Raw genomic sequence first — 22,768 nt, forward strand, 5'->3', positions numbered from 1 at the left:
GGCTTGGCCAGAAACCCCACTCCAAGCATTTCCAGTGGCCCAGCTCTGTAGGTGATGTATTTTGGCTTTTACCACACCAGTGTGTTGAGTAGATTTGCACAGAAGCAGCACAACAGTCGTGTATTTGAAGAATAATTTGCGCTCATTATGTGTTTCTTTAAAACCTTCCATCTCCTCTCCTCCCTTTCCCCCTGCTTCCCCTTTTCCCAGTGTTTGTAAGGTTACCGAAGAAACTTGCATTTAAACAATTCAGGAAGGACTTAAGAATCCATCCCTCGGCCCAGGTATATTTTTCTATTTGCAGTACATCTAAGTCAGTAATGTCTCATTGAGTAAGAGCATAGATGTGGTTTGCTTAAGGGCAGGTTTTTTGGTGTGACAGATACTTTGTGTGGAAGTCACTGGGGTTTTGTGTTGATGTCACAAGTGTTTTAAAAATGTTCTTATTCAAGAAAGAAAGACTTTGTGTATTTCTTTGATTGCTGAAGTGTAGGAGCCAGTTCGCTGTGCCCTGGGCACGGTGCAGAGTCCTTTGTGAGGGAAACTGAAAAATCCAGTTAATTCAGTGTAATGCTGGCATTCACCTCCCAGAGTGATGGTGGACGGGTGGGGGAGGCTTTGCCATGGAGAGGAAATGTTCTATTTTTTACCTTTTAGCCTTGAAATCCATAAAAGCCTGTAGTAGATGTTTGTAGCTCAAAGCAAGAGTGGTGTACACTCACTTTACTATGCAGTGTCCCTGAGGAAGCACCTTCTCCACAGCCACTCCCAATGGGATCGTGTTCTCTGCAGGTCAGTTCTGCCTCGGGGAACAGCAGGGTTTGGTTGTGTTACTTAGGAAGACAATTTTAGTTGCCAAACTCCTGCTTTTAACAGGATGCAGTGGGAAAAAAAACTGAGATGGTCTGAATTGTTTCAAAAACTAAAATGAAAATATTCCACTTAAAAATACTCTGTATTTTTTAAGATTTTACAGCAGGGAAGAGGGAACAGAAGCTTCAAAGGAAGGAATGCTGAAAACTTTGGTTTTTCATTTTTAGAATGATTTGAGAGAAGCTTATGCAACATAAAATCCATATTGAGCACCTATAATTTCTTATTGAAAATATTTGGTAATACTTTCAAACGTGTTTTTTATGATAGTGTAACTCCTGTATTGGAATAAAATACCATTTTCTAGTGCTAGAAGCGTCTCAAAGCTGCAGCCTAAATTATTTTTCACAGTTCTATCTGCTACTGCTGTACTTCTAAATATTTGTGATTTTGGTGAAATTCAGTGTTCCAAAGTGCTCGAGCAAAATGTGCTTTTGAACCACTTATTTCGACGTTGTCTCTGTGTGTGCAGGATCCCTGATAACTCACCATTGTCACTGCCTTCGAGTTTTACACAGATTGTTACACAGATGTCACTGCTTAAAGGAGCCTCTCCTAGAGCCGGGCAAACCTTTCACCAGGGACTCATTTTAGCCTTTATCCTGTTCCTAAATTACTTCCCAGCCAGACTCTGTCCTTTGCACCTCTGGGCTGGGAATTTTTTCTGCAGCTGTTTTTATTGTTGGGTGTTTGGCTCGTTCCTTGCTTCTGTTGTGTCTGTGCCCCGGCAGTGTCCCGGTGTGCAGCAGGAGCGGGGCCGGGCGCTGCGGATGCTCGCGGCTCTGTCCGCTCTTGTCGCGCGTTCGCAGCGGGGTTTGCCAGATGTGCCAGATGTGCCAGGCTTCTGCTCTCTATGGATTTCTCTCTCCCTTCAGCTCAGTGCTGCTGCAAAGGCGTCAGGACTCGCTCAGAGCCGCGTGTGCTGCCCTGGTGCTCCTTAGGGGACGTTGTTGTCACCGCCCAGCCCCAGCTGAGCCCGCCCGTGTCACCGCGGAGGGTGAAGAGCTCTGCGGGACACGGGGACGGCAAGGCGCTGCCCCGGGAGGCACCGAGCGAGCCTTGCCTGAAAGGGAGCCCGGCCGGCACCTCCCTGGCCTGGGCATTATTCATCTCTCCTCAGCAGTTTTCAAGGGAGTTCCTTCAAACAGCAGCCGGTTCTCACCCTTTTTACATTCTGACAACAGGATAAAATATGATCTATGGAGCATGCAGTGGAAAATGGTAAAAAATGAGGCGCGCCTTGCTGCGGGAGCATCTCATTTGTATCTCAAATAATATATTTTTACAATTCCTAGTTGCAGTTCCCGTGACAGATTTCAGGTTTTATGAATACAAAAATAACAACTCATCATCTAGACTCCTGTTTTTTTCACTGGAGTGGGATTAAGCTTGCTTCTTTGAAGAAAAAAAAAAAAAAAACTGGAATGGTCTCATCTCTGCAAGAAGTACCTTCTAAAAGATGTTGATCCTTAATTTTAGGCAGATTAGGGGCGTTGCCCACTGGAAATGAGCAATAATACAAAGAATTTTGGACCTCTGACACTGTGGCTGCCTGATGTTATTTTTGCTCCTCTGACAGCGAGTCCGTGTGCTTGCTCCTTGTACAGCTTGGTCAGTAGTTGTTTTGAAAATGGTTTATGAAAATTATATTTATTAAACAAAACTTTCACTTCTAGCTGAGTCATTGTTTTAATTATGTAAGTGGTAAAGAGCACCCTGGCCCAGGGACAGGCAGGAGCAGGGCTGAGAGAAGTCACTAGCAAGAAAAAGAAAAACCTGGGCCTCTCCCCACACAATTTTTACAGCCCCCTCATCTCACCCTCACAGGTTCCTTGCTCTAATTTGATTTATTCCTGACTCCTGCCACTTGTCCTTTGAACACCGAAAAAAGCTTGAAATGTTATATTCCAAAAACAAAGAATTGACTTTAGAAAAGAAACAGTAGCAGTTTCCTGCAAAACATTCAAATTGCGTTTAGGCAGCTTTTGCTGACTGAGAATTTCCAGGAGCTGGGCGTTTCCTACCAGTTTAAAAGGTCAGACTTGGCCCTCAGGTACAGGTGCCTATTTAGAAGCAAAACTCTTGGAATTTATTTCTGAAGACACCTGTAGAGGTTGGTACTAAACCAGCTCCATCTTTACAATGCTAAGGCCTGGTTTTCATAGATGAAATTATAATTACATCAAGTATTTAATGGTGTGTCAACTGCAGGAGAGCTCAGAGGCCTGAAGGGCAGCACTGGTTTTTGTGTAAAAGCCAACCCAGTCAATTTACCATCGTCAAATAAAATCTACAGAGACTTCTGGCACCATTATTTAAATAAAAGTGTGAATGACAAAAGTTTATTAAATGCATTCTTTAAAAAAAATTATATCTTTCTTAAATAAAGATGTCTCAGTATGGATTTCATTGTAAAACAGTTCTGAGGCAAGGCATAAGTTACTTATTAACAGGTTGATCAATAAAAGTGGCTTTACTGCTGTACTGGAGGCATCTGTGAACCACTGCAGTGTGTGTGGTGTCTTCCTCCAGTGCTGGGCAGGGCCAAGGGCTGGGAGAATCGGCTCCAGCTGGGATTTGTGAACACTGGGAACCAGCAACAGGGAAGGTGGAGGAGCAGCTTTCAGATTCCCCCCCCAAAAAAAGACCTGCCCTGAACAGTATTTGATGCAGAACACACATATTCCATGGTTTTCCCTCCCCACTCCCTAAAAGCACATTCCAGGAACAAGTTTTACAAATAACACACTGAAACAATGCAGTACAAACCTCAGTCATGGCAATTCCACTGGAGCTTTATTGCCTCTGTTGGTAATGAGAGGGATTGTAAGAAGTTACATTTTGAACTTACAGAGATATGTAAATGATGGGATTTTACTAAATATAATCTCAAGATTAAGTGTTTTATATCAGGGCACTTCTAATTTTGTACATATTTTAATGTATAAAAACAATTTACAAACTTGATGTTTGCCTTCATTTTTTTTTTCCTTGACATTTGGCAAAATTAAATCGATCCATTTGCAGGGAGATCATCAAATTGAAGACGTAAGCACTTACGAATTAAAGCAATCCAAGTAAGCAACTGGCTGCATTCTTTAAAAAAAAACAACCAAACAAACAAAAAACCCCACACATATATGAAGGAAAAAAACCACATGGCCACATCTGAGCACGTTTCAGTACAAAATATTCCCAGTAACCAGGCATTTTGTCCTTAGAACAACACCCTGTTAAATCAATGTTTCAACTTCAGTCATTTTGAAAAACTTTTTAAGATGCCATGATAGCACAAATAACCCTTTTCTGCAACGTAATTAGGCAAAGTTTTTATGTATTTCTTTATAATTACACAGTAATTATAAGCATGTAGTACCAAACTGATGACAACACTATTTTGTTGGAAAGATCTTGCATTCAAAAGGAAGAGTCTCTAAAACACCACGGGCATTTTGCCACTGCCCAATCCCAGACTTTTTTGAGGGACAAGTCTGCATTGGGATGAAAAGCAAGTCAGTTCTCCTCTCCAAACACAGCATACTTGAACTAATCAATCTGAAACAGTACCAAAACCCTCAAGACAGAAAACAGCACGCAGAGATAACCTTGTCGAGCTTTTTTTTTTTTTCCACCCCACCCACCCCCATAATTTCAAGTCCCCATTTTTATTTACACAAAACTGAGAAAGGAAATACTGAAGGCAGCAAAACACACAGTTTTTGGCATAGCCAATTCCAGTAGCTGGAGAAAGTCTGCAATGTTTTTGAGGAACTGTATTTTTGGAATAAATGCACAACTGGATCTGCCAAAAGGGCACTGCTGTAAGGGGAGCCAGCCTTAAGGTCAACTGCACAGAGTACAAATAAAATTTTAGCTGTTCAATAATCAATTTTTCCCTAAAATACTTTTAGCATCTGCATAAAATCATGCTGCAGTCTAGTGCAAGTACCAATGACTCATCTCAGAAATAATTCTGGCCTTATCAGGGCACTATTTAGAGTGTGGACTGAAATCCCCTTGTCACTTGTAAGTAAGGTCTGTCTCCTCTCCTGGAGCTCGTTCTTTCCAGCTTGTTTTCCAGAGCAGGATTTATCAAATCCCTTCACAAGTAACTCAGTGAGAAGTAAAAAACCATAAAAGCAGCTAAAGAGCTCTTATATTAATAAAGAACTGCATCTGATAAAACCTGCTTTGATCCAAATGAAGCGATTTAGTCAAATGCAGTAAGACAGAGTAGTGATGATCCACAAAATAATTTAAACAACCAAAGCCAGTGTAGTAGTTTGTATCTGATCTCTGCTTGTTTGGGAAAGCTTTACTCTTAATTTCTGTATTTGGCAACCACAGTGATATGTCAATTTAAGGAAAACTCGGCAAAATAATTTAAAAAAAGGGTGTCATCCATAATGGCAGTACCTTTATGTTATGAAGATTTAACTTACCAGGATAATGGTTTCAAAACCCAGATTCACATCAACCTCACCAGCTTCTTGTACAACAGGGCCATTTGCTTTGTCACACCTCAGCCATAAAAGTCACATATCTTAATTTAAAATACTGTATTGTGTAGCAGAACAATTAAGACACAAATTCAGTATATTCAAGTGTTTGATTTCCACAGAAATGAAAACCCTTTCTTTGACAGACAGGTAAGCATTTCAAAACTGTAATGAAATCTGGTTTCTCAGAGTAACCTCGAGCACGCTGGGCTCTGTGAGGACACAGCTCAGCCCACTGCGGGCTCTGCCACGGCCCACGGGGTGGGAGTGCTCGAGTTGTGTCGTCCCCCAGCTGTCCCCAGAGCAGCTGAGCCACCAGCAAACCTCAGCCAGGCACCAGAGACCCCAACAACAGCCCTGGGGCTCCTGGGTCACTCCTGTCACTGCTGTGACCAGGGACTCAAACGCAGACCACACCTGCACTTTTCCAGAAAAGAAAAAACTCGGACCCAGTACACTTAAATATATCACTCTTGCAGTGCTATCAGTACAGTCTTTGCAACTAGCCCCAAGTGTGTATTTAAGGATTCTTTTAAAAATTGTTTTGATGTTGATCTGTATAATTCAGATGCCATACAACAGTTGTCTGATGATGACCAGCGTTGTGCTTTATGTGAAATCAGAAACCTCAAAATAATTATAAAGCTTCTAGGACTTATGGGAGATGAAAACTAGGGTGATCCACCAACAAAAAATAAATCCATGATGAAATCCACAGTGTTGGAATTTTAACGGGCAAGAGTGGTCCAGACTAGAAGAAAAGCCCAAACCACCAGTAGAAGAATGAAATATGATATGGTCCAAGATGTATCCTTAAAGGTTTGTCTCAACCCTCAGCCATATTGTGAGGATTGATCTTCAGTTCAGTCCAGCCAGCAGAAATTGACTGTGCAATTTTCCATTTCAGGTATTTGTACAGACTATGTACACTCTAGAAGGGTCCTTTAATGCTACACTGTCGTACTTTTTGTCCCAGCAATTTGAGGGCGTGCAAATTCCACAAAGTCATCAATAAGAACTGGCCATGCCCCTAAAAGAGGAAAACACCAGAATGTAAGAACTTGGTTCAGCAAGGCTTTCTTTCACAAGCATCATACCCAGACAAGCTATTTGCTTTCCAGTACTAAACTAGGCAGAGTTTGAAGCAAAAAAATATCATTTTATTTTCCTGCTTGAAATTTAAGATTAAAGATTTCTGCTTCCTTTAAAGCCAGTTAATACACATCATTTAAGGGTCATCTTCCAGAGAAAACCAAAAAACTGACCAAAATCCTAACTCAAAACTGACGAGGGACTGAGGACAGTCCATAGTCAGTAAATGAAGTTGGAGCAGTCTGCTGCCCTCTGCTCCAGAGGTATCACAAGTTTAGTTTCCCCCCTCACTGAACTGATGTGCTGCCAAGGGCTGAGGGTAATCAGCTGTTCTTGGCTGCACAGGGACGGGAAGAGGAAAGATCGATACAAAAGTTTACAAGGAACACATTTGGTAGGAAGTGAGTTCTGTTCTGCAGCCCCTGTGTGCTGCCAGCTTCACTTCTATGTCAAAACATGTCCAAGCCTCGCATAAACTGAAGCAGCCAGACTTAAAAAACATTCTCAGCTATGAAATGCAATAACCAGAGGACCCTACACAGAGCTGCACAAACAGGGATCAGTTACTTGGATGAAGATGCCAAGAACTGCACCAACAATCTGTGGGTTTTAAATGGACATATAGCAGCGTTTGTCTCAATAAGAAAGAATTTGGGGTTGTCTCAGTAAAAAAGAATTTGTGTCTGAGCTTAGAAAGAGCAAAAAAAGAAAATGGATTCCATGAAAGCTTCAGCATTTCTTTTTTAAAACATCAGTAACAGATGATTACAACGTGCATTAAAGCAGCTCTAACTGGACTTCAGCTCACCAGTAATACTCTACTGGAGCTGGTTTTGAGATTGGGCCAAAGCAGATACACAGTAATAAATGTAATATTAAACACAGTTAGAAGTTAATGAGAGAAAATGGCAATTTTTACCTTCCTCATCATAGTTGGACATATCATCTGCTATCATTGTACTAAAGTCTAGAAGAAGGTTCCAAGTATCCTTAGGAATTGATCTTTTATGATGTTCCTGTTTGGAGAGGTGGAAAATTTATATTTAAATAAAAATAAATCAAAACGCTATTATACATTCATTTTTACTGTCTCAGACATACCTACATCCCCAAAACATATTTCTCTTGTACACACTATGATTATCTGGGATTTAGGTCAAGACAGTCTATTTCATCTACTCAATAACTTAAACATGTTTATCTTCCAAGTTCTGAAAATACTGCAGTCCAGATTATGTAAAGGTTTAAACTTACCAACAAAAATTTGTTCCACAAGTCTAGAAATTTAAATCTTCCATTAAGTACTAAATTCCAGTAGGCAATGGCCATTTCTAAATCTGTAATATTAAAATATATTACTTTTAGAGATATACATATCAAATATATCATCTCCACAAGTATCTAACACCAGGCTGAACCACATATCCATAAATGTGAAAAGATTAAACTAATGCAAATATACTCATGGATCCTTTACAAAAAGGCAACCATAAATAAAGTATCACATATTTTATATGTTACAGAACTGAAAATTGCCCATATTAATATTTAATATATCCAAAACCCCCCAGAACATTTCATATGCCTCTTGATATCTAACAATACTCCAGTTAAAAGTCAGCAAAACATTTTCAGTTAAAGATGCTATTGGCTTGAAAAGAAAATTGGTAGTATTCTGTACTGAGGCTTTCTTTTTTATTTTAATGTATAAAATACAATTAAGATAAAACCAACTTTTAATTATTTCATTTTCAGGACAACCTTGTTACAGCTGCTGCCTTTGTAAAGAGGCTTTTATCACGTGCTCATTTCTGCAGTCAAGATTTCCTTTTGATAAAAGCAGTGTCCTTAGTTAGACAGGAGATAGTTGGTTTATTTGTTGGTGGTGTTATTTGGGTTGAGTTTTTGCTTTTGTTTGGGGTTTTTCTGTTGGTGGCTTGGGGTAGTTTTTTGGCCCTTTTGGTTTGGGATTTTTTTTTTCCTTTTGTTTGTTGAATGTTTTTTGTGGTTGGTTGGCTTTCGAGTTTGGGTTGGTTTTTTTTTCTTTCAAAGCCTCCTGCTTGTTTGGAATGAGTGAAGCCTGACCTGGCACATTGGAGAGCAGCTCCCAAAAACCCAGCTGGTGTGGATGGAGGGAAAGACAGAGGCAGCTCCCTCTCCCTGGGGAGTGCCAGGAGGGGCAGGCAGGAGCTTGTGAGCACACAAAAGACATTTGGAACCCACAGCTCTGCCCAGGGGCACCTGCACTGCCGGGAATCACCAGGGAATCGCTCACCACTCACTGGGAATTACCAAATTCAGGATCCTCAGCCACAGGATCTCACACAGTGACCCCAAAAGGCTGCTAGGTAAGTGGTATCTTTGTAACAAAAGCTCTCATGTATTTGGCAGTCCAGCAAATTTCTTCTATAAACAATCCCTATGTGGAAGCTGAGGGAGAAGGCACAGGATCAACTGCACACCTCAGGAAAAAAAGAAAAACTCACACTGATAACGCAAAACTCCACTCCTTTCCTTCCTTCAGGATGCCCAAATATTTAAAGGAACCCAGGAGGTAGATCTTGGAGGTTAAGCCAACAGCAAACAAAACAAAGTATGAAATCTGCATTGCTGGAGGGTAAATAGAAGCTGATGGGGAGTTTCTGAATTGTTTAGCATCTGATATTAAAAGTTCTCAAACAGCAGAGTCATATTATAATACCTCCTGACCAAAGTACAGAATAAAATTAGTGAAGGATTTTCCAGCAGCTGCAAAGAGGTTTGTTTCAGACAAAAGTGTAAGTTTGAATCTCAAGAAGCAGAGACAAATCAGACCGAAGTCACTACTTCTCAGTAAATAAAAATATATCTGAAAATGGCAACTCATTTAAGAATGTAGAGGCTCAAAATCTCTTTAACAGGAGATTCAGGTATAAAAAACAGGCATTTTAGCTTTCAACTGAAACTACTGCCTTTCTAAAAATTAATAGATACAAACCAGAAGAAGCTGATCAGCTCCTCAAGGAAACAGATTAAAAACTAAGTTTTATTTACTTACACTGCATTAATGGTGTGCATACAAAAAGTCAAGGTCATCAAATCACTGCATTTTACAGTGGTTTGTAAACAATCACTACAAACAAACTCTGCATTCTGACACTTTTATGCTATTTTGAGATAATTCCTGTGGCTAAGCAAAGGCGGTTAAAAGCCAAATCTCAGGATGCTGCAACCTCAAACTCACTGTATGAGTCCAAACATGTAAAGCATGACGACATAATGCCTTGGGACAAACTACATTTTCAAAAAGAAATTATATGAAACAACAAAACTGGAAGGTAAAGTTACAATTTTAGGTGTCTGTAAGTGTGAGAAATGCTCAGTGAAATCCTCCCGGATCAAATATGAGTCTCAAAATACCTCCTCCATTTTGAATTTTATCCAGAGAGATCCAAGAGAAGCAAATAGTGTTTGAGATGAACACCAGCTACAGGGAATTCTCCAATGAGATGCAAATATCACAAGAACTTTTCAGACACCCACAGTACTTACACAGTAGTAAGGAATTATGCAGAAGAAATGCATTTCCAGAACTGCCCCTGAACTACTGCACAATGTTTGCAAGATTAGAGGCCAATATACATTAAAATCAATTTGCAAGTTCCTACAAGCAGTTATTTAGACACGCCAAAATTAATTGCCTAACTAGCAGCACTTACTTTGCAGCACTGTACTCCTCCCAGTATTCTTTTGCTCCAGGGTTTCCAGAATTATTCTGCCCTGTTCTAAATTCATGCCTAGAACTGTGTATTTATGAGCACCAAAAGGGCTGGTAAGCATCCAGACTTCCAGCTCAGTTCTACATCACTTCCAGACCCAGATTTAAAAACAAAAACAGTTTAAAAACCTATCTTACACTATGTATATGCTACATGGATCTCAGAAAACTGCACTTGTCTGCCACTGCTAGAGCTTAACCTACATGAAAAAGCTTTATGATGAATGAGAAATAAAGCAAGTGAATCAGTTTTCCTGGGAAATTTATCCCACAATTCAGTTGCTGTCCACATTCTCCTTGTTGTAGCAGCCTAAAAAAAATTATTATGACTTCCTACAAGAAATACAAATCAGCCTATTCATTTCTTTGCATGATTCAGAAATGACTACAAGCATGCACAAGTATTTTCAGATGGTGTAGCAGCACTTTTAGCTCCTTTGGATACAATGAAATTCACAATCCACTGAAAACAACAAACAAGATACAGCAAAACGTCAAAGAAGGACAAAGAGCTTTTGCTTATTTACGTATTTTTCAACACTCATTTTAAGCCAAAACTTGGTCTGTACATAAAAGCCAATAAAACTAAAGCAGAAAGCTCATCTTTACCCAGCCTGGGAATGCAAAGCTGTCAGTGGCAGCCAGTTTAGAGCATTTTCATTACTGAAAAAAACAAATGCACGAGCTGCCCAGGAAGAACCTACCAGCCTTTCCATATTTTATTATTTCTCAAAACCAGAACAATTAACTTAAGAAGTTACAGCACCATGAAATGCTAGTTACGGCTAATAGTCAAATCACACTGTAGAGAAATGAATGTATATTCTGCCTATTTAACATCACTGCTCAAAAGAAATTTTTATTCCCTCATTTTTGTTGTCTAGAATAGACAGAGCTACAGTTTGTTCCTTTAATTCCATCCAAACTGTGGTGTTCTGAAATTATTTTACTAAGTTACTCTTCCACTCCACCTGTTACGCCAACCAAAGCCACACTCAGCGTGTGAACGCTGAAATAATGACAAAAAAGCCTCCAGTGAGGTAAGGGGGAAAAATCTCTGTGGGAAGGCACCAGCAGGCCCAGAACACAGGAATCCATTTGAACCATTCCAGTTCCACCCTGCTAAGACATTTGCAAGCATTTTGGGTGTTACAAGGGACTGTACAAATGTGCTTACACAGAAAATGGTTTTATAGCTTCAATTTATTCTAAAAGTAAAAATTCAATTAATCTGTTCAGTGCTGCAAATTTTAAGTGGTGTAATTATGTCTTTAATGTAAGACCATAATCCACTGTGCTTACTGAGAACTGCACTCACTCTGAGTGAAAGACTAAACCCTCTCTCAAAATTCTGTAGCCTTCATTAATAATCAATTTGAATACCTTAAACTGACATCTATCTTTCAAAACACAGAGATGTATTTTATCCCAAGGGTGATTATCTTTCATTGGATCACAATAATACATTCACCTACTGCTTTAATTAGTCATTTCCAGTATTTATGAACAAATGCTTATGAATTAAATTACATACCTAAACCTTTCTGTCCCGGGTTCTTTGCAAAGTTGAAAGTAAATTGATAAAAATCCTTAAATCTTCCTGGCTCTTTTAATTCTTGTTCCATTTTAGGAATCTGGGCCTTGAGTTTTTCTATGCTGTCACATCTGCATTTTAAAAAGCACGTTTGTTTATTTATTATTCATTTTGCCACAAAAACATGAGTTAAACAAAAATCTATAAACTGTTTGTAGAGTACAAAATGATTACCAAAACAGAATTCAGGAAGCCTTTAATGAGTCTGCACCTCTACAAGAATTTCATTTATTATTTTTTCACATTGCATTTGCACATACACCTGATATATCAGATTCTACAGTCCACAAAAATTTTAGGAAAATGGGATAAAGACTCCTGCACTCTCACAAGGCAGGGAAACCCCAGGTGTGCCAAACATGCCTGCTCTACCTACCAGAGCAGCTCTGTGCCAACCACCACACACTGCTCACACAGCCAAGGCAGGGCTGCATTTTTCCAGAGGCAGACAAGCAATGCTGGGCTCTGGAACATCTCAGAAAGGACACCAAGCCTGAGAACTCCCCCAAACAGGACACTGGACCATACTGTCACCATCCAGCACCCAGTGAGCACTTACCCCAGCTCAGTCATTCCATCCATGAACTCCAGCTTTGAGAACTCACACTGTGTTGCAGCCCGGAATTTCCACGCAATGATGAGCACGGTGATGCTGGCTGGGTCAAGAGCTAAATCATCACAGAACTGCTGGATTCCATCTATACCAATCTTGTTTTCATCTTGAGGATCTTTGGGACATCAAGAAAAACAAGATATTTGAAAAAGCTGGTTTGTTCAACAAGTATATTTAAGACAAGGAAACATTTTCAAGAAGTCATTTTTGGGATCAGCCCTTTTAAGAGAGTATTTTAAAAACAAAATTAAATGAGTGTTCCCAATGGCAAAGCTTTAACAATTGAGGCAGTTACTGCAATAATGCCTCCCATACAATGAAGCTCATGTTATTTCCATTGAGAGACAAAAGCACCACAAACATTTGTTTTCTGCCTAATAATATGCAGGATCTTCTGACTCATTCCCTACAGAGCACAGTGGTTCTCTCCCCCCAGCACACTCCATTACTGGCTCTTTGGTCAGACTGATGAGCTGTGTTCCATTGGAAGCCATTCCTGCAGGGTTCATCTCCAGGCTGTACCAACACCCAAATCTGCCCACCCACGGCTACCCCAAGAGTAGATTTGGGCTTTTCCTGGCACACAGGAGGTTTCCAGCAGGAGACTGGACACAGAAACCTCCGGGGGAAGTTACACTGCCCCCTTAGTCAGCCAGGCCCACTCCTCTTTCCACAAAGGAATCAACATCTGGTCTGGAAGTGAGATGCTCACATTTCAACTGTGCTAACAAAGATCTACTAATGCAAGCCAACACAGACTTCACAAAAACGGTATTTGGATTATACACATAAAACACAGGAAAACTGACAGAAAACAGAGCACTCATTTTTAGATTAAGTGCTGAAACACAGGATTTGTTCTGCCCTACTGAGTCCACTTTTAAGTGGCAGGTTATCAGTTGAACGCTGGCTATGTAACACATACAGAGGCTTTGTTTTCTTTTACAATCTGTTTGTAACTACCTGATAGTAAGAACAAACTGAATGAAAACTAAGGTAGAACCCGCTCCTAGTATGGAACCTTCTCCTTGTCAGTATCAGGTCCTGTGTGATATGCCTTCCCCAGGAGACTTACCTAAAATCCTCATTAACCATTACAATTATTCATTGTACACACAATTCCAGCTCAGACCCTAATGTCCTACAAACGTAGATACATTCAGGGCACATAACAGTAAGTGCACATAATCCTTGTGAAACAGAAACCTTCCTATATTTTCCTTTTGATTTGTATTATTGGTGTAGAAAACACAAGCTGAAAGAGCCAGTTAAGATTTCTCAGCACAAGAGCACATCATCACCAATACATTGTAAATAAGAATTATACAAGTAGGAAATAAGCCTTAAAATTCAGGGTACTTACCTTTGTATCTGTTATATAGTTGTTCTAACTTCTTTCTGTCCAGTGATCCTTTAACACTCTCTCGTATATAAAGTTCAGGGTTTTGGAAAAAGTTGTCTGTTGCAACATCTAACTTCCAGTCATTTTGAGACAGACAACTCACTGCTGTCTTTTCACTAGATTGTGTGAAGACCATAAACTGACGCACTTTATCCTTCTGCGATGATTTCAACTTGTTCTAATGAAAACAGACAATACTGTAACTAGAAATGTCTACTGGCAAAAAAAAAAAAAAAAAAAAAACAAAAAAACCAAAAAAAAAAACACGAGTAAATAAAACCCAGTCTCTTACTGTTTTTCAAATCAGCATCTTTATCATTTTCCCAAGCAGTCAGGATATCAAACTATTTGATCAAGTTCCTCCAGAGGAGGGGCAGAGCAGGCCACAGGACAGTTCAGCACCACTGAGCATCAGGCTGGTGTCCTTTTGGTCCCAGCTCCTGCAGGACCAGAGCCACACCTGGAACGGGATCTCCTCAGGTGCCTCTTGATGGCAGCAAGGGACTAGGCTGGGTCATCCATTTCAGGGAGCTACACACTGAAACACCTTAAAGATTTCTTCTTCTTTAAAAAAGAGATTTTTCACTTTGAAGGTTCTCAGCTCCACCTACATGATTTGCAAAACATTCCTGCGAGGAGGCATTGTCTCCATTTCACAGGTGCAGCAATCGAAGCTAAGGGAAAAAAAAGGTAATTGTGCCTGAGGCAGGCAGGGGAGTGAGTAGCCAAGGTGAGAGCTCTGGAATTCCCGGCCTCCTGCCCAGCCCCAGCCATCCTGCCCTGCTCTGGCCCAGAACTGAACACAAACTGCTTAGCAGAGAGGATTCCCAAGGATATTTCTGATGAGGAGACGCACACTCAGGATTTCAAGGGTATGAGTTACACAAAACTAACTGCTCATCAGCAGAAAGCAATCACAGCTCCTGCATTACACCCAAATTCAGTTCTACAGTTCACTCAATACAGTCAAAGCAAAGATTCCCAATGTTATAACTTGGTAAATAAAGTTCTGACAAAATTTTAAGTCAGGATTGGATTTCTTACATGGCACAAATATTTCATTTTTAGTTTACTTTGTATTCTAACCAAAACCTGTATATTCTGTTCATTGTTGTAACTGTAATTTCAACAGCTCCTTATCAGGGAATATGGAGAAAAGGGCAAAAAAAAATCCCAAGACATGATAAAATTCAGCCAAAGAATGAGTGATTTAGGAGCAGTATGTGCTCAAGCTCTTAATTCCAAAGCATAATTAGTGTTCAATCACATTATCACTAGAAAAAAGAACTAATGCTTCAGAACACAAATTCATCTGTCCTAAAAGTCAGGATCAGTTTTCTGTGGCTTGATGAGAACGAGTGTGAACACTTTCATTACTAATAGTTATCAGCTTCAGACTTACACCACTGGAAAAAAATACAGGAGAATCATATTTGGTTTAAACTGATACCCACATAACATACTAAACAGAACAATACCCTTAGCTTAAGTGTCCTTTAATAAAAATAATCCTCCCAAACCAAAACCACCTTCTATCTACAACACTCAACCGAAGCCAAACTTCTAGCTCAGACTGCAGACTTCAAACAGAGTGGTATTAGTTAGGCTACACCATTTTTAACGCTATTATGTGTTCCTGCTTTATTTCAGTCTCTTGACCTAGTGTGTCACACTGGATCTCTGGCTACAAACACAGTTCTGAAACGGAGATTTTCAGACGTGGTTCCAGGTGAAGGCCAAGCCACCAGAGCAGCTCCTGTGGACCCCATCTGTCTGTGCTTGGCTCCACTGCAGACATGCAGCACCTTGCACCACTGAGCTCACACTTCCACAGAAATCCCACTGACAAAGCCATGCCGAACCACTTCCACAAGTGACTAATGGATTTTTAGTTGCAGCTTGTTAAAATGTATTGTAAATTCAGATATATGAAAGCAAACGACTGAATGAAATCCCAAATGAAGATGAAACAACCCCAAATTTAATTTTCTCTATCAATTACCAGCTTCCTCTAATCAGTTCCACACAGCCAGACTGCTGCATCACCACAGACTCAGCTGCACTATAGGGCAACCATACTTAATTACCTTAGCTTTGCTTTTCTTTTTTTTCTTTCTTTACATAGTTGGTGCCTTTACTCTTCAGTATTTTGATTTTTTTAACATGTACACATAAGTATGCATAGCCCACTTAATAGCGAGTACTCTGTAAAACCTAGGGAGACTTTGTTCTGCCCTGCTCCTGTGAGGATGAACTGCAAAAGCAGTGACATCCCACAAGAAGTCAAGGAACAGGTTTAAATCGGCTTTACCATGGCTGCCCAGGACTACAAAAGGTGGTGTGTTCTGCATCTTGTCACATAAAAGAAGAGCGCAATCTGTTAAATCAAAAACCTGCAGCTTAAATGCCTTTTATGATTAAATTTAAATTCTACATATGTACATGAGATTTCCCCATGCTTGGGGCTCCCTAAGTGATAGTAACAACATAAAACCTTTTTAAAACCAGATCGAAATTGCAAAGAATCAAGCAGCTAATTATACTAATCAGTACAGCATTCAATAAGGTATAAGATGCAATAAATCACCCTGTTCAGCCATAATATTTTTCTTCGATAATCATATTTTTCCTGGTCAAACATGAGTCTATTTTTAGTGAAGAAGTGCCAAAACCCTTTCTTCGTGTTGGATGAATACTTCTGCAGAACCTTGCCAGTGTGGACACGACACTCCACATCCTAAGTGACTGGACACCCTTTGCAGGCCTACTCCAGGACAGCAAGAGATGGAATTACTGCTGAGTTTTTACTATCCTATTATAGCTCTTCTTCCAGCACATTAAAACCCACACTTCAAGTAGGTTCCAAACCTTCTGCACTTTTAAGGGCTATTTCTAGACACTGAGCACTAATACTCTGTTATTGTTTTAAGTGCAATACTGAGCAGCACATAACCTTTAATCCTACAGTCATCAGGCAACACATAACTGACACTGAAATTGTGCTCACTGTAATGCAACACAAGCCACTTAAAATATCTCAACTTTAACATAGGCTAAAAAGGAAGACAGAATTATATTTAACAGATATGTGTCTTGCCTAAATATACGAATGAAAACCAATGGAAAGCAAATGAAATAAATTTGAAGCCTTATTTCTTGGGTTAAGAGGAAAAGGAAAAATTCAGCTCTGCAAGCCTTTGATCAAGTTTGTGTGGTATCCAAGCTACCTTTCATAGTAAGTATTTCATAATAACAAAGATAACCTCACTTTTAAAACACAGAAAAATTTCTCCAAATCAAAAGCTACATTGTGTAGATTCATAAAACTACACTCATTCTAATTAACATCTGATTCTATTACTTTGATTTTAAAATGAAAATTTGCCTCTTACCATGAAGAACCAAATTTGAATATTCTAATTCAATACCTTCGCCTTGATCAGATACTTCAGTGAAAAACTAAATAAAAAACAAAATACTTGGACTTGGTACTCCTGGTCTTGGGAACAGAAAATGCTAGAACTTCTCTACCAACTCTGACTACAGCCATTTTTTCTTTCCTTATCTTCTGCACTGTTTTTAGTCACCCCAGATTCAAAGATAAGTTCTGCGCACTGGTCACTGACATTTTATAGACAGCTAAGAGCCAAATGAGGGCTCCATTCTCCTGGCCAAGGCTCCTGGGAAACAGCACCAACCTTTGTCCCACACTGCTGGACTGCAGGGCTGAGGATCCCTGCTGGAGCCCTGCTCTTGGACTTGGCTCAAAGGTCCCGTGCAGCCACCAGCGAGACAAGCAGGGCACGATGAGTTTTGCTGCCCAAACTTCCTTGTGGCTCCCAAGAAGGCTCACCCAGTGTCTCCTCAGTGAGCGACTGCTCTGCACCTTTCCCTTCCCAGCCACTCACACGGATGGTCAGACTCCGGCTAGTTTCACTGCTAACTAAAGGAATTCCAACGATGTGACATCTGTGCTTTTGTTTCAGGCAGGACTCAAAGAAAAGCCTGTTAAGTTCTCATGCATGTGACAGGTAAAAGCCTTTTCTAAAATAGTACCAACCTTCACAAAGTCTCGGCCTTTACACTGCCTGCATTCAGACTCCAGCCAGAGCTGTGGCTGAGGGAAGCATCCCTGCTCTTCCCAAGGACCCCGGTGACATCAGCTCAATCCCAGAGGCCATGCAGCCCTCTCAGCCCAGTGCCACTTCTGTCCCCTGGTGTGGCACCAGGGAGCTCTGCTCCTCAGTCATCCCACCATACCCATGAAAGGAACCACAAGACACCTAAAAATGTCAGCTTTACTGCTCCTATTCAACAAACACATGCCTAAAGCTTAGAAGGCAAAATCGTTAGTATTTTTCTTTGTTTAGTAAGAAAAATGTTAATTACAACAAAAATGCACAGAACTGCATCTCAATGCACAAAGAGTGATGGTAAGCAGGTATACTACCCTAAAAAAATCGAAGGTGAAGACAAAAACAATGAAAGTAAATAGCCACAGTTTCTGCATAATGTAAACAAACACGTCCTTCAACTACATTTTGTTTTCCACAGCAGCTTCCCTAAGAGAGGGCACACAAAGTAAGAAACTCAGGACATTCGTAAGCTTCTGTGTCAAACTGGTGTGAAATCACTTGGCTGCAGTGGAACAGAACAAAAACACTTACAAAGTCTGTTGAGATATAAAATCCAAGGGAAAAATCACAACATAAAATTAAAGTTGCTTTCTACCCTCTAAAATGTTGTTTTAATGGATAAAATATTTTCAGTATTTGCAAGCTGGCAGAAGGTCAACATACAGCTATCCAGATTGCTGTAGATATAATGGTAACTCATGCTAACCTGAGAGGTGAAGGAAACACAAAAAAATCAAGGCTTTTCCAAATTAAAAATGACAACATAAAGCAGCCAGTTGTTTAGAATTCTTAACTCTGGGCTAGGGCAGAAGCTGTATTCATACTGTATATTTGCATTGGCACCATAAAACATGAGTAAAATATCAAGAGCTACATAATAAATTTCACACCTTGTTCTCAGAGTAGTTCATATTCTTGAATTTTTTTTTCATGGCTCTAGTTAAAAGTGATTTAAAGTATTAGTTCAAAGGCGTCTCTGGTAAGCTAGGAGAGGAAACAAAATCATGCACCATCTTGTCTAGCACTCTGACTACTCCTTCCAAAGTGTAATGCCAAGAATCTAAAGTTTTACTATGGGACAACCAAACCTCAAATATTTAATATCAACAAACTGCTACAGACAGGCACATGCACCACAGATTACACGTATAAACAGCTGGCCTTGCAGAATAGCCTGTTGAGTTAAACACCACATAACAATGCCATGAAGTACACCAGCATTACAGGAGACAGAGTCAGACACGGAATTCTTGTAATATTAAATTTTACAACTTCCTGTCAGCTGAGGTTTGCAGTAAGAAATTATGTATTTATCAGCACAGAAATATTTTTCAGAGAACACAAACTGGACAATATAATAGACAATGGAAATAGAGACAAGGCTAGCATTTGGCTCTGGGTAAAGATGTAGATAACACACACTTGCCTCGATTGCCACATACAGTTCTAAATTCATTAAATCATTCAGAATTGTACAGGCAGTGAAGATGGCTGAGAATAAAATGGACCAGCTTACTGCTGTGCCTTGATTCATGGGCACACCACCGTCCCCAGGATGAGAGGAAGCAGAAATCCCGTAAGAGGGAAGGTGAAGGACAGCTCTTCTACAGGCACTGCTCAGCCAGCTCAAGTGAGGAGTGGGTAAGAGAGGCTGATGCTCTCAGCAGCCCAAGGAATACTGGCAGCGTGGTGTCCCTTCCAGATCTGGGACAAAGATGGTTCAAGGGCAGGAAACCTGTGTCCTGAAGGCTCTGGCCATATGGACACTGGTGAGACCAGAGCCAGCAGTGCTCTATCTGGCAGTGCTGCATGGACAGGAAGGAGCCAGGCCCCAGCTGCAGGAACCTGAGCCATGGCATTTGCTGTGCAGGACAAGCCACTTGGCCACAGCCACTGGGAGGATGAGCCAGAGCAGTTGTGTACACGGGCAGAAAAATGGGACATGGAATCTCATGTTTCTGGATGGGCATCTTCAGACCTCTGTGAAGTCTCCCTACCATCCCCCTAACCAGATTCTGACATACCAAGTACAGGTAGAGAAACCTACACCCAGGCACTGGAAATCATCCATACCTGTATTTACTACTTCTAAAAGCTGCAGGCTTGTCATTTAGTCCCACTTCAGTGTCTATGTCATCCTTTCACCTGGGTGCTGGAGTCAACAAGCACAACCTGGAACACAGCTGTTTGCACAGGGCCTGAGAGCTCCGCTCGGGGCCATCACTGGAGTATTCACACACTCCCTCCACTCTGATAAATACCAATCTAGCAGCACAGAACTGCTACACTGAACATGTCTGCTGGTTCTTCAGTTAAGTGTTTCCAGGAAGACCAAGCGGACAGAACTCTGCTGTTTCTCAAAAAAAGTTATTCTCCAAATGATGGGCCTCACTATTTCTGTTATAAAGCCACTTTCTATAGTATTGTTCATTTTAAATTTCTAATCTCATGGCCACCCAATAATACACGTACATGCAAAACATCAACTATATATTTCATTAACTGTGTAATTATTTTGCCTACCTACAGTGGGTATACTGTGAGACAGCTCTAGATGATTTTTATGGAAAAAAGTCCGTATAAAATGTTGTGTAACATTAATGTGTAAGCACTATTTGAGACAGTCCCAGACCTGCAGAATTACAATAAGACAGACCTTTACGGTCTGAACTTTACTCAGACTTCAGTCTTAAGCTCTCGTAAAAAACACAAAGATCTACATCAAACTATTCAATTAAAAATTATACTGGTTACACAGTGACAGGTTTATTAGAGGTCTGCACACCACTAATTTAAATGCTGGCTAACCAAATTTTTATGCCAATGTAACTCCATCAATTAAAGGTGACGTTGTAATTTTTTTAATATGTTTTTAACACTGCTTGTCAGAATAGTATTAACAGAAGCATAGAATGTCTTTATACCAATAAGCATACACCAGTACATCTTAAGACTCCCTCCCACAGCCTTCCTAAGACTGTATCACTGCTACAGAAAAGTACTGCTTTAAACTGTACAGGTATAGTAGCTAAAGCTGTTACAACATTTGAATACGGAGAAAGCCTGGAAGTACTACTATAAACTGTTCCCTCTGGTGCATAAGACACTGTGCAAGAAACCAATGAGGGCCCCCTTAATTACACTGAAGGAACATATTTTTCTTTTGTTCAGGCAAACGACACCAGCAAATGTTGTTCTAAACACTGCAGTTTCCCTCTACAAGAAGCAAGGGAGAAAGTCAGTCGATTTGGGAGTGCAGAGCAAATCCTCAGCTAAAAGGACAGTATTACAAAGAAAACGCAAAACAAACCTTTACAAGACCTTTACCAGGAGGACCTTTGCAAGGCCCTCCTTTACAACACTTCTATGAATAGAACCAACCAAGACCCTAGAACAATTATCCAGAAATTCTCCAACATAATCCCAGCTCGAGACGCATCAACACCCCCAAGTTCTCCCGAGAACCGACAGCACTTAGCGGGCCCCGAGACGTCTGAAACCCTGAGGAAAAGCTCGGAGCAGCCCCCGGTTGCTGGCAGCCCCCGGCAGTGGCTCCGGGCGCTGCTGCAGGCACGGGGCAGGCGCAGGGCACAGCCCGCACAGCGCTGCCCCCGCCGCCGCCGCCGTCCCGGCGGTGCCCGAAGCCTCAGCCCAGGAGCAGGGAGCCCCTCCCGCCGTGCCGGGCCTGCCGGCGCCCCGCGCCTCGGAGGCCTGGGCGGGATCCCGGCGGCGCCCGCTCAGGCCCCCGCCCGGAGCCGCCCCGGCCCCGCGGCCCCGCACGCCGCTCCCGGCAGGAGGACGAGCGGCCCCCGGGCCGGCACACCGTGCCCGCCTGCGGAGCACCGACGCCGGCCCTTCGGCCGCTCCCGGACACCCAGCGCGCCACGACCAGGCCGCGCTGCCCCTGCCCGGCCCCGAGGCGCCGTGCCGGGCCCGGAGGGGCCCCGGGCCGCCGCTCACCATGGTGGGGGCTGTGCGGGCCTCTCCCCTCCCGGCTCGGGCGGACACTGAGGGCGGCGGCGGCGGCGCTTCCTCCGGCGGCGGCGGCTCCCGGCTCCTCACGGGCCCTTCCGCCGCCTTCCCCCGCTCATGCGCAGTGCGGGGAGCCGGGAGCCCTCACGGGGGGCGGCCCCGGCCCGCGGGCCTCGCCGGGCGCTGCGGGCACCGGCCGGGGCTCGGCCCGAGCGGGCACGGGAAGGGAAGGGAGAGTTCCCCCCGGCTCCTGGAGGCTGTTACGGGGTGGGCTCGGAGCGGATGCGGAGCGCAGGCGGCGGTGCGGGGTCCCAGCGGCGCCTCACCCCGAGACGCGCTGTTCGGTGGGGAAAACTCCCCTAAGTGTTCCTGTTTCGTCACTATCAAAAAGGCAAAAACACTTTTGGAGCTCCCGGTTGTGAGCGCCAGGGTCGTATGGCCGCCGTTCCCGGGGCCCTGGACGTGGAAAAGGCGAGATGGGGAAATCCCTCGGGCTTCCCAGGCTGGATTCGCAGAAGAGGCAGAATCATTGCTGAGCAGCCACGGAGACCTGGGGAAGGTGAAGTCTCGGGGCAGCAGCTTTACAGAGGAGCACTTGCACACCTGTAAGATTTCCCGGATTTCCCTGCTCCAGGCTGTCTTCCCCTTTGGGCAGCTGTGGGCAGATGTAGCTCTTCCTGCAGTAGCAGAGCTGTACTAGCAAAAGGGGCTGCGGTGGTTAAATCACGGTTTGTTCCACTATCCCAGACAGTTGTTTTTTCCCAGGAAAGCTTACTCTACCTACTGCAGGCTTTTGGCAGCCGAGGGAGTTTGGAGAAGCAGAATATTTG

The 22,768-nt window shown here is 42.2% G+C and overlaps 2 protein-coding genes across 4 annotated transcripts in view; one reads left to right on the forward strand and one right to left on the reverse strand.

The window, feature by feature from the left end:
- The window catches only part of ATP11B (ATPase phospholipid transporting 11B (putative)), a 66,118-nt gene extending 63,570 nt beyond the window's left edge, over positions 1 to 2,548 (forward strand). For 2 of the 3 annotated variants that reach the window (XM_066325806.1, XM_066325807.1), the window contains one exon: positions 211 to 667. Coding sequence is in view for 2 of the 3 variants with exons in the window: in XM_066325807.1 (XP_066181904.1) it covers positions 211 to 244 (34 nt within the window). In the remaining variant the exon portion in view is untranslated. Of the gene's footprint in view, positions 1 to 210; positions 668 to 1,748 lie in introns of those variants that run through there. The other variant, XM_066325808.1, reaches the window with a different exon arrangement.
- Positions 2,549 to 3,652: 1,104 nt separating this feature from the next.
- Positions 3,653 to 22,042, reverse strand: DCUN1D1 (defective in cullin neddylation 1 domain containing 1). Its single transcript, XM_066325794.1, has 7 exons — positions 21,927 to 22,042; positions 13,792 to 14,008; positions 12,375 to 12,543; positions 11,756 to 11,886; positions 7,719 to 7,801; positions 7,384 to 7,480; positions 3,653 to 6,402 (listed from the first exon to the last, which is right to left on the reverse strand). The coding sequence occupies exons 1-7, from the start codon at positions 21,927 to 21,929 to the stop codon at positions 6,323 to 6,325; spliced, it is 780 nt and encodes a 259-aa protein (XP_066181891.1). The 5' UTR covers positions 21,930 to 22,042; the 3' UTR covers positions 3,653 to 6,322.
- Positions 22,043 to 22,768: the final 726 nt, after the last annotated feature.

This window comes from Sylvia atricapilla, chromosome 10 (assembly GCF_009819655.1).
Source record: "Sylvia atricapilla isolate bSylAtr1 chromosome 10, bSylAtr1.pri, whole genome shotgun sequence".
Taxonomy (NCBI): Eukaryota; Metazoa; Chordata; class Aves; order Passeriformes; family Sylviidae; genus Sylvia; species Sylvia atricapilla.